The following is a 14,466-nucleotide window of genomic DNA, read 5'->3' on the forward strand; positions in this document are numbered from 1 at the left end:
CCACGCGCCACCATTTCAAAAAAGATACAATCCTCTACATCCAGTTCCAGTTAATAATCCACGTGTACATCCTCTCAACCGTAGATTCAAACACTTTTGTTTTCTCTGATCTCAACCGTCCAAAACCTCACAATATACATTTTTTTTGTCGAACCACCTCGGGTTGTGGAGACGAAGAGAAGAGGAGGATGAAGGTAGTGACTTACAACGTCAATGGCCTTAAGCAACGAGTTTCCCAGTTCGATTCCCTCCTCAAACTCCTCGATTCCTTCGACGCCGACATCATCTGCTTCCAGGTTCTCAAACATTCGATCCTGAAAGTTTCTCAATCCTCTTTGTTACAATTTCGGGGTTTTTGAATCTAGGAAACGAAGCTCAGGAGGCAAGAACTAACATCGGATCTAACGATAGCCGATGGTTACGAATCGTTCTTCTCGTGCACTCGCACGTGCGAGAAAGGTCGTACCGGTTACTCCGGTACGCATCACATCAGACAATCACTCTCTCTCTCTCTCTCTCTCTCTCTCTTCAGTGTAACTTTGAGTTTAAAAAAAAAAAAGTTTGGAGTTTTTTTTTTTTTTTAATGTTTGTTGAGTGAAATTTTGGCAGGTGTAGCGACGTTCTGCAGGGTGAAGTCAGCGTCTTCAAGCTGTGAAGCTGCTTTGCCTGTTGCTGCTGAAGAAGGCTTCACTGGTCTTGTTAACAGTGGCTTCTCGAGAGGTGGGAAGAGTGATAGTTCTGTTGTAGCTGAAGGTCTTGAGGAGTGTGAGAGAGAAGAGCTTCTTAGGGTTGATCAAGAGGGGCGTTGCGTTATGACTGATCACGGACATTTTGGTATTTGCTCTAACTTGATGTTTTAGTTTCTTTTAGGTGGAAGTCGAAAGGTTTCTTTTTGTTAATTGTTTGTGTGTGTGTGTTTTGTTTAGTTGTTTTTAATGTTTATGGACCAAGAGCTGTAGCTGATGATGCTGAGAGGGTCGAGTTTAAGCATCGGTTCTATGATGTTTTAGAGGTAATAAGTCTTGTCCTTTTCTGAATTTAGCAGTGAGGTACCTCGAACTTGTTTGTTTTATTGTAGAGAAGGTGGGAGTGTCTTCTGCGTCGAGGAAGAAGGGTATTTGTTGTTGGGGATCTCAACATTGCTCCTTTTGCTATGGATCGGTGTGAAGCTGGCCCTGACTTCGAGAAAAACGAGTATGTATATATACCGATACTCATCATCTTCTTATATCATCTTTTACTCAAGACCTGTCAGATCTTTTCATTGTCATGGCAATTTAAAAAAAAAAATGCAGGTTCAGAAAATGGTTTAGATCTCTGCTAGTTGAACGTGGAGGCTCCTTCTCTGACGTTTTCAGATCTAAACATCCTGAAAGGTTGAAAATGTTGTGATCAAGCGATCCATGTTGAGCTATTTGACTGTCACTGATAGCTTCTTCCTGTATTTATAACAGGACAGATGCATTCACATGTTGGTCTTCTAGTAGTGGAGCTGAACAATTTAACTACGGTTCCAGAATCGATCATATCTTAGTTTCTGGACCATGCTTCCATGGAGGAGATCGAGATCAGGAAGGCCATAGTTTTTTAGCTTGCCATGTCAAGGAATGCGACATATTAACAGAATATAAGCGGTTTAAGAATGAAAACATGCCAACAAGGTAAAGTCTATTATAGTAGTTTACTCATTGATCTCACTTTTTACTTTGATTATCTCAAATTTAGTTTGTGAAACCCTACTACAGGTGGAAAGGTGGATTGGGTATAAAACTCAAGGGATCAGACCATGTTCCTGTCTTCACAAGTTTTGATGATTTGCCTGACATCCCCCAACACAGCACACCTCCTTTAGCTTCAAGATATCTTCCCATGATTTTCGGTTTCCAGCAAACTCTTGGTACGAGAAACTTATTGTTTGTTCATTCCTCTGTGGTGGATTTGATGAGAGAGTTATCAACTTATTTCACTCTTTTAAAAACTGGACCAGCGTCAGTGTTAATGAAAAGGCAAGCTAATGAGCAAGCCAAGTCCATTGAGGTTTCATGTTCATCATTGAGTCAAAGTAGCACTACACCAGGTTGTGGAGAGATCTCAATAGGACCACTCAGAAACTGCAGTATGGTGGGTATTTCACATGAGGACTCTTGTTCTTTAGAGAAAGAATCCACTAAGAGGGTGAACACAACATCTGGAGGCTCGAGTGATGGAAACAAGAAGAAAATGAGGAGGATCCAATCTTCTCAGCAGCTTTCTTTAAAGTCCTTTTTCACTTCCAAATCTGCTGCTTCATATGCTTCCTCAAGTCAGAGCTCCTCCCAAGTCGAGAGCATCGCAGAACCGACTGTTTCCAGCAAAGGAGACGATGAGTTGACTGCTACTTCATCACAGGAACTAGATCAAAGCGGTTCTCCTGCTAAACAAAAGAACGATGCAGCATTAATGGAGTGGCAGAGAATACAGAACCTAATGCAAAACAGCATACCTCTATGCAAAGGACACAAAGAAGCTTGTGTCGCTCGAGTTGTAAAGAAACCAGGTCCCACTTTTGGACGCAGATTCTACGTCTGCTCTCGAGCTGAGGTTTGAAAACAAAAACATAACTAAGTTACTCTCTAAAAGTGAAAACAATACTCTAATCTCTATACATGTCTTTGCAGGGGCCTTCCTCTAATCCAGAAGCAAACTGTGGTTATTTCAAATGGGCTTCATCCAAATTCAGAGACAAGTAGTATTAATGATGTTTCATGTGAATGGTTAAATATTCAGGAACGAGGGATTTAATCTAGTGAGCTCAGGTACACCGTAGAACCTCAACAATGTCGGTATATAGTAGTTAATGTTATCTGTCTCTCGAGTCTTGTACCGATTTGTAGAGAGTTGCTCTAGATTTGGCGTCTTTCGACGTTCCTGTCTCTATCAATGTATCCCTCTTTTAATGTGATTTAGATATTTAGCTTCGTTATCAATGTATCCCACTTTTAATGTGATTTAGATATTTAGCTTCGTAACGCAGCTAAATATCTATATGGTACTTGATAGACTTAAGTTTGGCAGAAATATTGATTATAAGGTATTAATGTTAATTCACATGATGGATACGTATACGTATGTGTTGTGGAATGATATTTTATTAAATGGACGATGATGAGAAAACGCAAAAATGCTTATGTAAGGGAATGTGTCACCCACGAATTTGTGGTGCATCACTTGCTATTGTTCTATTCAGTTTTTTATTATACAAGTAAAAATGTATGATGCTTGCCTTTTGAAGACGTCAAAAGTACTTGATACTTTTTATAAATTCTATAATCGGGAGCAATTGTTTTTTCCAGAAAAAAATGTAACAAAACCTTCCTTTTTGAATGTATTTGTCATTATCATTCACACTTAAGGTTAAAAGTGAACAAAAAACGATTAGATAAGTATGATCAACAAGGTTTAGATAAGTTTTATCTAAAAACTATTGAATCGACTGGTACTAACCACGCCAATTGAATTTTGATAGCAGTTTCTTTTTTTGTTGGGCGTATCAAAAGATTAGCAAACACGTGGTTGGAGTCTTGGAGAAGAAGTAGAGACTATCCACGACTACACTAGTTTGCTTTAAAAAAGCTTACTCAGTCACAATCTTCTAGAACCGAAGTATGGTCTATTAGTCTCTACGTGATGATCGACTTCCATAATAAGTAAGAGAGATCAGTCGAACTGAATTGTAATGGGCACGGACTCTTTTCATACTCGGTCCTGACATATCTACGTAATGGTTTTGACAAGAGCTTAAAACGTGTGAGATTTATCTTTGAAATTGTCAATCTGAAAACACTTGTTTTGGATAATCTTCCGTAAAACTTCCACGTGATAAGGTTTGTTCATTCAAAAAAGTTACCATGCACATCGGCTAGTTGCATTAATAAAAATACATACAAATTTCAAAAGCTTTATAAAAGTCAAAATTCAGTGAGGGACACTTACTCAAATGTGGTTAATAATCACCATCCCGTGATTCCGGTTCTTTTAAATTACTTCCTCAAAAAATACACAATATTTTTGAAAAGAGTAATCCAGTCGACTTCATTATCTGATCGTAATCTAGTAAATAAAGGGTGTGTTGATATCATTTAATTTCTGTGAGAGGGGAAATAAAATTCCACCACAAATTATATATTATAAATTTTCATCTAGAATAAGGGAAAAAGAAAAAGAAAAATTCACATATATATTTAAATAGATGTTTGTGTGGTCTCAGGCAATCCTAAATACGTAGCAGTAGAGACTAGAGACTTTTCATATATCATCTAAAAATCTATTCCTGTCTTCTCATTATCCAACAAACAATGAATGGTTGAAATAAAGTCTCCATAACAATAACGAACATAATAAAATAAATATCCCCTCTAGAAGAAGAATCCAATTTTGAGTTTCCGTATTTAAATAAAACCACAGCTTTGGAAAAGAAAACACAACTTATAGACAATTGGTTCGTAGATTTTTTCTGGGTACAGGGGTTAATCAACTTATCAACCCATGTGCAGTACGCATATCAGCACAAAAATGCTTATGTAATGGAATGTGTCACCCACGAATTTGTGGCGTCGATCTTCGACATCAGTCGCCATTGTTTTATTCAATTTTTGATTATACAAGTAAAAAATGTATGTTGCTTGCCTTTTGAAGACGTCAAAAGTCTTGAATTACTTTTTTTCTTTTACTTTGATAAATTCTAAAATGGTAACACTCTGTTTTTATTTTTGTCAAGAAAAAAAATAATCTGGTTTTATTTTCTATCTTCCTTTGAGCGCATTGATCAATGCCTTTCACATTTAAGGTCAGCGATAAAAGGAAAAGATAAGATTAGTATGATCCACAAGGTTTAGATAAGTTTTTATCTAAAAAAACAATTGAATCGACCGGCACTAACCACACACCAATCGAATTTTGATAGCAGTTATTTTTGGTGGCCGCGTATCAAAGATGAGCAAACACGTGGTTGGAGAAGAAGTAGATTCTATATATGATTACAATTGTTTGCTTACAAAAGCTCACTCGATCACTATCTTCTAGAACCGGAAGTATGTATGGTCTGTTAGTTTATACGTGATCGGCTTGCATAAGGATTAAGTGAGATCAGTCGAAATGGATTGTAATGGCCACGAGTTATTTTCAAAGTTGGTCCCGTTTAGGACATGTCAACGTAATAGTTTTGACGAGAGCTTAAACCTTGCGAGATTTATCTTTGAAATTGTCAAATTTGAAAGCACTTATTTTTGGATAACCTCACGTGAAAAAAGGTTGTTCATTCAAAAAAGTTACCATGTGTACCTGCTAGTTTATTAATTAAAAAAAATCAAATGTCAAATGTTTTATAAAGTCAAAATTCAATAAGGGACACATAAAATGTGGTTACTGATCTCCATCCCGTGATTCCGGTTCTTTTGATTAGTACCTCGTCCTCCAAAAAAATACACAAAATAGACAAAATAATACTACTATGTTCCTAAATGTAGGATTTTAAAAAAAATTGATGTTCCAATATATAAGATGTTTTCATTTTTCTAGGTAATTTTTTACTTTATTAAAAAATTGTGCAACCAATCATATTTGATAATCTATTTTGTAATTAGTTGAATAACATTAATTTATAGTTCTAGTGATATTTTCTAGACAAAACAATGATTTTATTAATATGCGTATTTTTACGTAAACATCTTATATTTAGGAACAGATGGAGTAATAATTTAGACGACTTTTCTTTTACGAATATTTAGAAGCCATTAAAAGCATGATTTTCAATGATCAAAGATATCTCTAACCATGGCACCAAATTTCGTGTTAAAATATATTACCAAATTTAGTGTTTTGGTGTCATATTTTTTTAGTCATCTACAACATAAACTAAAATTACACCAAAAATAACATCATATATTATTTGATGTTTTCAGTTTTAATAAAATTTTATATTTTTGTAATTGACAAATAACTATTTTACCACATTTATATATTATGTTTGTTAAATTTCTATAATTTTATGTTTATAAAATTTATTTACATTAAAATTTTTGATTTAATAATACTATACTTATATGTATTTATTTTATATAAAATGCTATATTAAGAAACTACTAAATATTAATTATGAAAAGCACATAACAAAATAATATATTTATTTTATATTTTGAGGGCTTGTTTCAAATTTAAGATGCATTTTAATCTTATCTAGCTTATATTATTAATTTTTATATTTTATAAAATACTAATTAAATTTTTTATATTATTAAAATAAAATATAAAATTCTATGATATTTCTTTTACGATATAAAGTATCATTTAGTGATATCTTACTTGAAAAGAAACTAAAAATATTTTAATTATGAAAAATAATTAAAAATATAATAACTAAAAAGTATCATTTAGTATATTTATGTTTAGTTACAAATTTGAACTAATTAATAATAATAATTAAACTATGTTATTAATTCAAACACAATAAATATGTATATTAAATATTTGGTGTAATGGATATTATTACACCAAATTTGCTGAAAAAAGTGTCACTTTTAGTGTTTCGTTGAAAATGAAATTATACTAAATTTGGTGTTTTGGTGTCCCACTAGAATTGATCCAAGAAAACCGTAATCTCTCAATCGTAAGAAGATAAATATGAAAATATGTGTGTTTTTGATATATTATTTAATTCATGTAAGAGAAGAAATTAACTTCGTCACGAATTATATATGCTAGATCTCCATTTCTATAAGGAAAAGATCACAGATATTCAAATATATGTTTGTGTGGTGTGAGGAGCAGTAGAAGAAACTTCGTATCTATCTTCTAAAAAATCTATTTCTGTCTTCTCAGTGTCCAACAAAGAATGAATTGAATGGTCGAAATAGCGCCTCCATGGAAGTATATAACAATAATGAACATAAAGATATCTCCTCTGTAATTAAAATCCAATATCAAATTTCCATTAAAAAAAATAAAAAAAAATAATCTTTTAAATCAAAATAAATAACTAAAAAACCACAGCTTGATTTCTATTTTTTTTGCAATGAGTTACTTTGATATAATTTGTTTTAATATGACAATTACATCCACAGCACAATTTGGCCACTATGAAGAAAATCTTACTTGCATTCTTATCTCTACTGCAATAATTCCAACTGGATAAGCTCTTTCATCTGACTCAGCTCCACAGGATCGGACCCGCTTTTACTCTACTAAACCCGACCCGTCTTTTAATCATACTTTTTAAGTCATTTAGGTCTTCTAACCTTATTGTAGTATGTAATTTAAAACTAATCAAGAAGTTAATGACTAATCGCATCTGCCCCTATAAATAAATCTCTCCATTTCTTTCCCTCTCTCAAACCAAAATCAATCAAAACTCCGCAAACGACATCGTTTTAACAGCAAAGATGCTTTCTTCTTCTTCTCCAACTTCCTTCGCTCATCCCTTCCTCTCCTCTTCTTCTCCGCCTCTCTCCCCCGTATCTCCACCATCTCGCTCACCTCGTCTCCCGCCTCCTCTCGTCTCCGCCTCTTGCTCATACACCTGCACGGAAGACACCCCGCGATTACACCAGATCCCGCTTCGATCGACGACGGCGGCGACCGCCTCGCTCTACGAGATTCTGGAGGTTCCTCTCGGCGCGACGAGCCAGGACATCAAATCGGCGTACCGGAGACTGGCCCGGATCTGCCATCCAGACGTGGCGGGAACCGATCGGACGACGTCGGCTGATGAGTTCATGAAGATCCACGCGGCGTACTGTACGCTTTCCGATCCCGAGAAACGATCTGTCTACGATCGGAGGATGCTTCGCCGGAGCCGTCCCTTGACCGTCGGTAACTCGGGGATGGGCAGTTACGTCGGCCGGAACTGGGAAACCGATCAGTGCTGGTAGTGAGTTGACTCGGTGTCCGAGTTGGCTCGCGTTAATTCGAATCGGTTGTGCAAGTAGGAAACGATAAATGTGGAGCTTGACGTTGTAATTAATACTAGTCATTTTAGCTAATACGAACGAGAGGATTAGTGTGATAACATATGCTATGCGACGCCGTTTGGTTCGTGTTACGTGGGATCTAGGATCTATAATAGTAGTCATAAACAAAATAAATTTTATTTACTTTCAGTTCTTTTGATTATCTAGTGCTGATTTGTTTAACATATTGGTTCGAATATACCTGGTTTGGATGCAAAATGTCCAAGTAACCAATAAAACAAATCTAATTAATATGAATATTCTTTGAGCAAAATTTCAAACAATCAAATTTTGTCCAGGTTCATCATGTATGTTAGTTAAGTCACTATTTGCATTTTTCCTATCATTTTGGCTTTGTCTCAGTTCTCTGGATATCGAAATTAGGAATCTCGTCGACTGGTAGAACGCATCCAACAAATTTTTGTTAGGATAATAAATCCATACGTAATTATATTAGCTTGGCCCACAAACCGACTTGATGTTCTAGTCTTCTGGAACAGGTGAACATGGGCAATGCAATCAGTTTATTTCCCCATGTGATCAGAAGAAATAATATTACTACAATGTTATCTGTTTGCGTGTTCAAAGCCGTGTGACCACCGACAGATAAAAACAAAACGGAAATCAAAATTGGGATAGACACGATATAAGCTAGTTTTCTTTAAAAAGAAGAAGATATAAGCTAGTTTTGTCTATACGGTAGTACCGCGTTAATTGGTGCGATCAAATATCATTCTACTGATATGCTCAAACTGTAATCTCTTGAACTACTGTTACAGGAAGAATGATAAGTTTGAACCCTAGACATTGTGAGATGTAACTTGGAAGTATATTGGGACATAAGCCGATGCATAAGTTTCTTAAGTTGACTCAAAAAAAAATTAGCACGAAATTGTTGATAAATACTAAGTAATAACCATAATAACATCCACATCATCATTAGGTTCATTGGGGCCTAGAGGCGACAAAAGTGCGGGCCCGCAAGATTGTGGAAACTGGAAAAGTACATGTTGCCAAGTGGTTAGATCGTATTTTATCCTAATTTGTCGGGATTTAATAGTATGATGATATTCCCTTCTAGAAGCCAAAGGATAGTGTGTCATTAGTTTGTGTTACTGTTGGTAGAATTTGATTCAGCGTCTTTTATGTATAAATGTTTTTAACTGAAAGACGTGCTCCAGTGTATCATATGTTCATATTCATTGCAACCACGATGTCTTCATTTGAAATATAAAGTTGTATTTTATTTATCTATTTAGTTTTTATGAACAAATATAAATCAAACGAGGCAAAACCCCGCACAACACTCAGCAGTCAGTTCTTAAATGAAATATTTTTTTTATTAAGTTAAGCTCTACATGTGTGTATACATAATTACAGATAACATAACCAGTGGCGGAGCTAGATCTCACGTTTATATGGGTCATAACTCATTTATTAGAGACAAAAATATACATCTATGTGATTTGAACCTAGGAACATGTGGGTCAATAGGAGAGAACTTGACCAAATTACCACAATAGCAACATGTAAAATGGCCTTACAAGTTTATATTTACTAATTTCACATGGGTCATTTGACCAACATGCTTCTAAGGTGGCTCCGCCACTGAACATAACCACATGTGTTGCAAACTTGTAACATCTGTTATACTGCTAAAACGAAGTGATGAGTACATTATTTCATAAAATTTATCCGAATCCAATAAATGAAGTTTTTTTTCTTGTCAATAAGCCTATAGCTATAGGATAAAAAGAAGAAGAAAAATTATCGTCAATCAACCTTATATGAAATTTTATTGACTTTCTCTGCAGTTCATCTTTTAAATAAAACTCAACAATATAAATACGGAACATGTAATATAGTTGGTTATAAGTTATAATAATTGATGAAGAAGCCACACACACAACTTCCAACTTGGCTTACCCAATTAATGCATCTCTTTAGAGGGGCCAATATAACCTATTCGGTCACATCTTTATAGACTTTAACAAACACACATATATATATATATATATATATATATATATATATACCAAACTATATCCATATTAGGCCCATCGAAGCGAAACTCTTCGGCCCAATATAATTCAAGTACAGGCCCCAATCTTATAAAATGATTAGTTTTAAAAACGAAGGGTCACGATTAAGATCAAAGGTGGACGCGTGCACACCCGATAACCAGCGCCGATAGAGTAATTAGGGTTTCCTCTCTAATTAACTTTTTTTTTTCTTTATTGTCGGCTCTCTAAAACAGTCTCACCTCTCTATAAATTAACGAAACACGCCGACGAATCTCTTATCATCCCACAAACCCTAAATCAACTCAATCCGATGGCGCTAGAGAATCAATCGGCGGCTACTAGATTCACCGGAAAGGTGAATTGGTTCAACGACTCAAAGGGATTCGGTTTCATCACCCCCGACGATGGCACCACCGAGGAGCTTTTCGTCCACCAATCCTCCATCGTCTCCGAGGGATACAGGAGCCTCGCCGTCGACGATCTGGTCGAGTTCGAGATCGCTCAGGGAACCGACGGGAAGACCAAGGCCGTCGAGGTCACCGCTCCCGGCGGCGCTCCTTTGAAAAAGAAGGAGGCCGGCTCACGCGGGAGAAGCGGTCGCGGCGGAAGTTGTTACAACTGCGGCGACGCTGGGCATCTCGCGAAGGATTGCCGCGACGGCGGGGAGCGAGGAGCGTGTTACACGTGTGGTGACACTGGTCACTTGGCTAGGGATTGCGTTAAGAAGTCTGGTGGTGAGCGTGTGAGCGGTGGAGGTGGAGCTTGCTATACGTGTGGTGGATCTGGTCACATGGCTAGGGAATGTCCGAGTAAGAGGCAGTCTGGTGGTGGTGGTTGTTACGAGTGTGGTGGCGCTGGTCACTTGGCTAGGGATTGTGACAAGAGAGGTGGAGGAGGGAGAAGCTCTGGTGGTTGTTATGAATGTGGTGGTGCTGGTCATATGGCTCGTGATTGTGACAAGAGAGGAAGTGGTGGAGGTGGGAGAAGCTCTGGTGGAGGTGGTGGCAAGTGCTACAAGTGTGGTGAAGGAGGTCACTTTGCAAGGGAGTGTTCTGTTGCTTGATTGCTTCCCTAATCAACAAAACAATAAGATGAAGATGGATTTGAGTAATTAATTACTCTTCGTTTTCGTTTTATTATCTTTTGCTGATGGGAATGATGAATTCGCCTGGTCCTCTGTTGTGTTTTTTTTTTGAGTTTTTGGTGGTACTATTATTATTATACAATCTTTAGCTAGATTTGGTTTCTGTTGTCCTTTTTTTTATGCGCTATATGACTTTGGTTGATTTGCTTATGTCACTTTTGAGTTAAGTGTTTTGTCCTTTTTGTTTCAGTTTATTGCTTTCTTTGTACGGGATGAACTGAAAGTGAAACCCAAGTTTGGTTTGGTCGCCTTTTCATGATGTCCCACACAATCTAATTATCATTGTTTAGCTTATACTACACTCGTATATAAAAATCTAAGTAGGTTAACATCAGCCTTGCCGAATTGTGTTCAAATCGTTGGAGGATTGGATCAATTAAAACCAAACCCACTCATTCGTTCACATCGCGTTGATCTGTTATTTAGGAAGTGTCCAGTACCATGTCTCCTGGAATTTAATTGTGTTTTTTATGACAGGACAATAAAGGGTTCTGGATCAAGTGTTGATGATAGATTTGGGTAGTTTTCACAAAAACGGGAACCATCACACTTGACATGAAATCCTAATGGACTTATGGAACACTTTTATAGTCCACCACTTGCGTAGAATCAGCACAAGTTTTGTTTAGGATGCTAAAAGTTTGTAGGTGGTTCATCTAAAGCACATTTTTCATATTAAACGTAAACGTAAGTGCAGACGCAAACAACAATCGATGCCGTAATTAGCCGGCTAATTGTGATTGGATTTTAGAGAAGATCATATCGAGTTCTCAGGAATTTAATGAATTTTTATAGTAAGAAACACACATGACACCTAACCCAAGTTGTTGTACTATTTGTTAAACATATACGAGCATAAGTAACTTGTAACAACGAAAGAAGCATGAACCAACCAAGTTGATATCTCCACATCACACAACTAAAGCTTTCGAATGTCGTTGACCCAACACCTTCTCTTTTTAAAAACAATCTTGCAAAAAGTATTATCTAACATTAGCCATTATGTCTTTTTTTCCCATAATAACTCAAAAATAAAATAGTAATTGTAGTCCTCTCCTGAACCTTTTATTCTATATTCCAGTTTGAATACTAAAATTGAGAAAGACGCGAAATATCAAACATCATTTTTTTGTCATCTTGTAATAATCATTAATTATTACAGTGACACAGCACAGTTTGGGTGGCTAGTAGATAGATACTCTTAAGACCGTGTCCCTTGGAAGAGAGAAGAGGACGGAAGAATCTAAAGGATGCATCATCACACCACTACGTCTTCTCTTTCTATCATTTTCTGTTCACCGCCTCTTTTGTTCAATACATTTATATTTAGATACTATTGAATTCTTTTGTGAAAAATAGCTATATATCTTATAAACATTTTCGTAAATTATTCACCAGCGTCATATAAACGATGTCTGCTCATGTACATGTAAGAGCATCCACATCAATGAACCCTCAGTTGGGGTTCATTGGAATTTTTTATTATTTTTTTGGTGGGGTCGGAAATAGTAATGAACCTGTATTGATTTTCTTCTTCCATTAGTGAACCCGAACATGGGGTTCTTAGAATTAAAAAAAAAAAATTTATTTTTTTAAATTTTTCAATACATTATTATTCAATAGTAGGAAAATCATAAACATAGAAAGATTATTCATCTTGATTACCGAACATTTGCCATATATTTTCAACTAGATCAGCTTTCAGACGGTGATGTATCTGTTGATCCCGAATTTGATTGCGAATGCCACGCATTTGACCGACATTAGAAAGGCTTTCCGTAGAGGAGACGACATCAACCTCGGAACTTCTGCTTGATTCTCCTGATTCGAATACATCTGTATCATACTGAGTGAATCTGTCTCGTTCGTCCTCTACTATCATGTTGTGCAGTATGACACAACATCTCATAATCCTTCCTATCTTTTCCTTGTCCCATAGTAGTGCTGGGTTTTTAACTATTGCAAACCTCGCTTGCAATACTCCGAAAGCACGTTCGACATCTTTTCTTACGGCTTCTTGATGTTGAGCAAATAGCTGTGCTCTTGGAGTTTGAGGAAGTGAGATTGATTGGATAAATGTTGACCATTTCGGATAAATTCCATCGGTAAGATAGTACGCCATACGATAATTGTGGTTGTTGACCTTGAAATTAACTTTAGGAGCTCGACCTTGTAAAATGTCATCAAAAACTGGTGACCGATCAAGAACATTAATATCGTTGAGGGTACCTGGAAGTCCGAAAAATGCATGCCATATCCACAAGTCTTGTGATGCCACCGCCTCTAAGATAATTGTCGGCTTTCCTGAACCACGTGTGTACTGTCCTCTCCAAGCTGTTGGGCAATTTTTCCACTCCCAATGCATACAGTCGATGCTGCCTACCATTCCCGGAAACCCGCGTAACTCTCCAATATCCAGTAGTCGTTGAAGATCATCAGCTGTAGGTCTTCTTAGATACTCATCTCCAAATAATTGTATTATCGCATTAGTGAAATTGTCCAAACATAAAAGTGCAGTACTTTCACCTAGTCGGAGATATTCGTCATACGTATCTCCTGATTGACCATACGCCAGCATACGTATAGCTGCTGTACACTTCTGAAGTGTAGATAGTCCGTATCTTCCATGGGCATTTCTTCTTTGCTGAAAGTATGGAACTTCATTTGTTAGAGCATCCACTATGCGAAGGAACAATGGCTTGTTCATTCGAAAACGCCGCCTAAACATTTCCGGTTGGTAAGTGGGATTTTCCTTGAAATAGTCGTTCCATAGTAGATTGTGTCCTTGTTCCCGATCTCTTTCGATATAAGCTCGTCTCTTTGGTTTTTTGGCTTGAACATCAACTAGGGAGTTGACAATATTATCAAATTCTTCATCGAACCATTCTTCAACAGCTTCATCTACGCCATCTGACTCTGATGACGACATTTTTTTTTAGTAAAAATATGATTTAAGTGTTTTAAAAAAATGGAGATAGAAGAAGAATTTTTTTTTAAAGTAAAAAGATGATTTCGTGTTAAAAAAAATTGAGATAGAAGAAGTATAGGGAAAGGGAAAGAACTTAAAGAAGATAGGGGATGATTGTTGTGTTCTGATTGTTTTAGAGAGAAGCAATGAAGAACAAGTTTAAGACCAATGCATAAATGAGACAATAGATTATATAGGCATTGTTTTACAATACACGTGAAGTGTAGAAACCAACAAAATGCTACACTTTCACACCCGTGACACAAACATAATTCATCCCTGAGTGTAGAAACCAACAAAATACAACTGTTTCTCACACCCATTACACAACATAATTGAAAACGTGTT

At 36.4% G+C, this 14,466-nt stretch overlaps 5 protein-coding genes across 7 annotated transcripts in view; 3 read left to right on the forward strand and 2 right to left on the reverse strand.

Annotated features, from left to right (window-relative positions):
• Positions 1–142: 142 nt before the first annotated feature.
• LOC106292286 (DNA-(apurinic or apyrimidinic site) lyase 2) lies at positions 143–2,984 on the forward strand. Of its 3 annotated transcripts, none has more exons than XM_013727911.1 (10): positions 143–296; positions 366–477; positions 610–834; positions 927–1,012; positions 1,079–1,194; positions 1,296–1,376; positions 1,455–1,661; positions 1,746–1,897; positions 1,988–2,580; positions 2,658–2,984. In XM_013727911.1, the coding sequence occupies exons 1-10, from the start codon at positions 189–191 to the stop codon at positions 2,727–2,729; spliced, it is 1,752 nt and encodes a 583-aa protein (XP_013583365.1). In that variant the 5' UTR covers positions 143–188; the 3' UTR covers positions 2,730–2,984. The 3 variants fall into 3 exon arrangements, with proteins under 3 accessions (XP_013583365.1, XP_013583469.1, XP_013583414.1); XM_013727960.1 differs by having other exon boundaries at positions 166–296; positions 1,084–1,194; XM_013728015.1 differs by having other exon boundaries at positions 156–296; positions 366–834; positions 1,084–1,194.
• Positions 2,985–7,349: 4,365 nt separating this feature from the next.
• Positions 7,350–8,240, forward strand: LOC106308614 (chaperone protein dnaJ 11, chloroplastic-like). The gene has a single exon (XM_013745775.1). It carries the CDS (start codon positions 7,416–7,418, stop codon positions 7,902–7,904), a length of 489 nt encoding a protein of 162 aa, XP_013601229.1. The 5' UTR covers positions 7,350–7,415; the 3' UTR covers positions 7,905–8,240.
• A 1,967-nt stretch (positions 8,241–10,207) lies between these two features.
• On the forward strand, positions 10,208–11,402 carry LOC106321069 (cold shock domain-containing protein 3-like). The gene has a single exon (XM_013759415.1). It carries the CDS (start codon positions 10,317–10,319, stop codon positions 11,067–11,069), a length of 753 nt encoding a protein of 250 aa, XP_013614869.1. The 5' UTR covers positions 10,208–10,316; the 3' UTR covers positions 11,070–11,402.
• Positions 11,403–12,733: 1,331 nt separating this feature from the next.
• Positions 12,734–14,193, reverse strand: LOC106304179 (putative nuclease HARBI1). Its single transcript, XM_013740578.1, has one exon. The coding sequence runs from the start codon at positions 14,077–14,079 to the stop codon at positions 12,799–12,801; it is 1,281 nt and encodes a 426-aa protein (XP_013596032.1). The 5' UTR covers positions 14,080–14,193; the 3' UTR covers positions 12,734–12,798.
• Positions 14,194–14,287: 94 nt separating this feature from the next.
• The window catches only part of LOC106304189, a 4,122-nt gene continuing 3,943 nt past the window's right edge, over positions 14,288–14,466 (reverse strand). Inside the window, exon 6 of the mRNA XM_013740589.1 lies at positions 14,288–14,466. The gene's annotated coding sequence lies outside the window, so the exon portion shown is untranslated.

The sequence above is a fragment of the Brassica oleracea genome, chromosome C1 (genome assembly GCF_000695525.1).
Source record: "Brassica oleracea var. oleracea cultivar TO1000 chromosome C1, BOL, whole genome shotgun sequence".
In the NCBI taxonomy this organism is placed as follows: Eukaryota; Viridiplantae; Streptophyta; class Magnoliopsida; order Brassicales; family Brassicaceae; genus Brassica; species Brassica oleracea.

Bases quoted from the DNA above. Each gene is read 5' to 3' on its own strand.
- LOC106304179 (XM_013740578.1), bottom strand. From the start codon at position 14,079: ATGTCGTCATCAGAGTCAGATGGCGTAGATGAAGCTGTTGAAGAATGG.
- LOC106292286 (XM_013727911.1), top strand. From the start codon at position 189: ATGAAGGTAGTGACTTACAACGTCAATGGCCTTAAGCAACGAGTTTCC. The intron at 1,195-1,295 runs GTATGTATATAT...AAAAAAATGCAG, and splicing joins CCTGACTTCGAGAAAAACGA to GTTCAGAAAATGGTTTAGAT. The intron at 1,898-1,987 runs GTACGAGAAACT...AAACTGGACCAG, and splicing joins CGGTTTCCAGCAAACTCTTG to CGTCAGTGTTAATGAAAAGG.
- LOC106321069 (XM_013759415.1), top strand. From the start codon at position 10,317: ATGGCGCTAGAGAATCAATCGGCGGCTACTAGATTCACCGGAAAGGTG.
- LOC106308614 (XM_013745775.1), top strand. From the start codon at position 7,416: ATGCTTTCTTCTTCTTCTCCAACTTCCTTCGCTCATCCCTTCCTCTCC.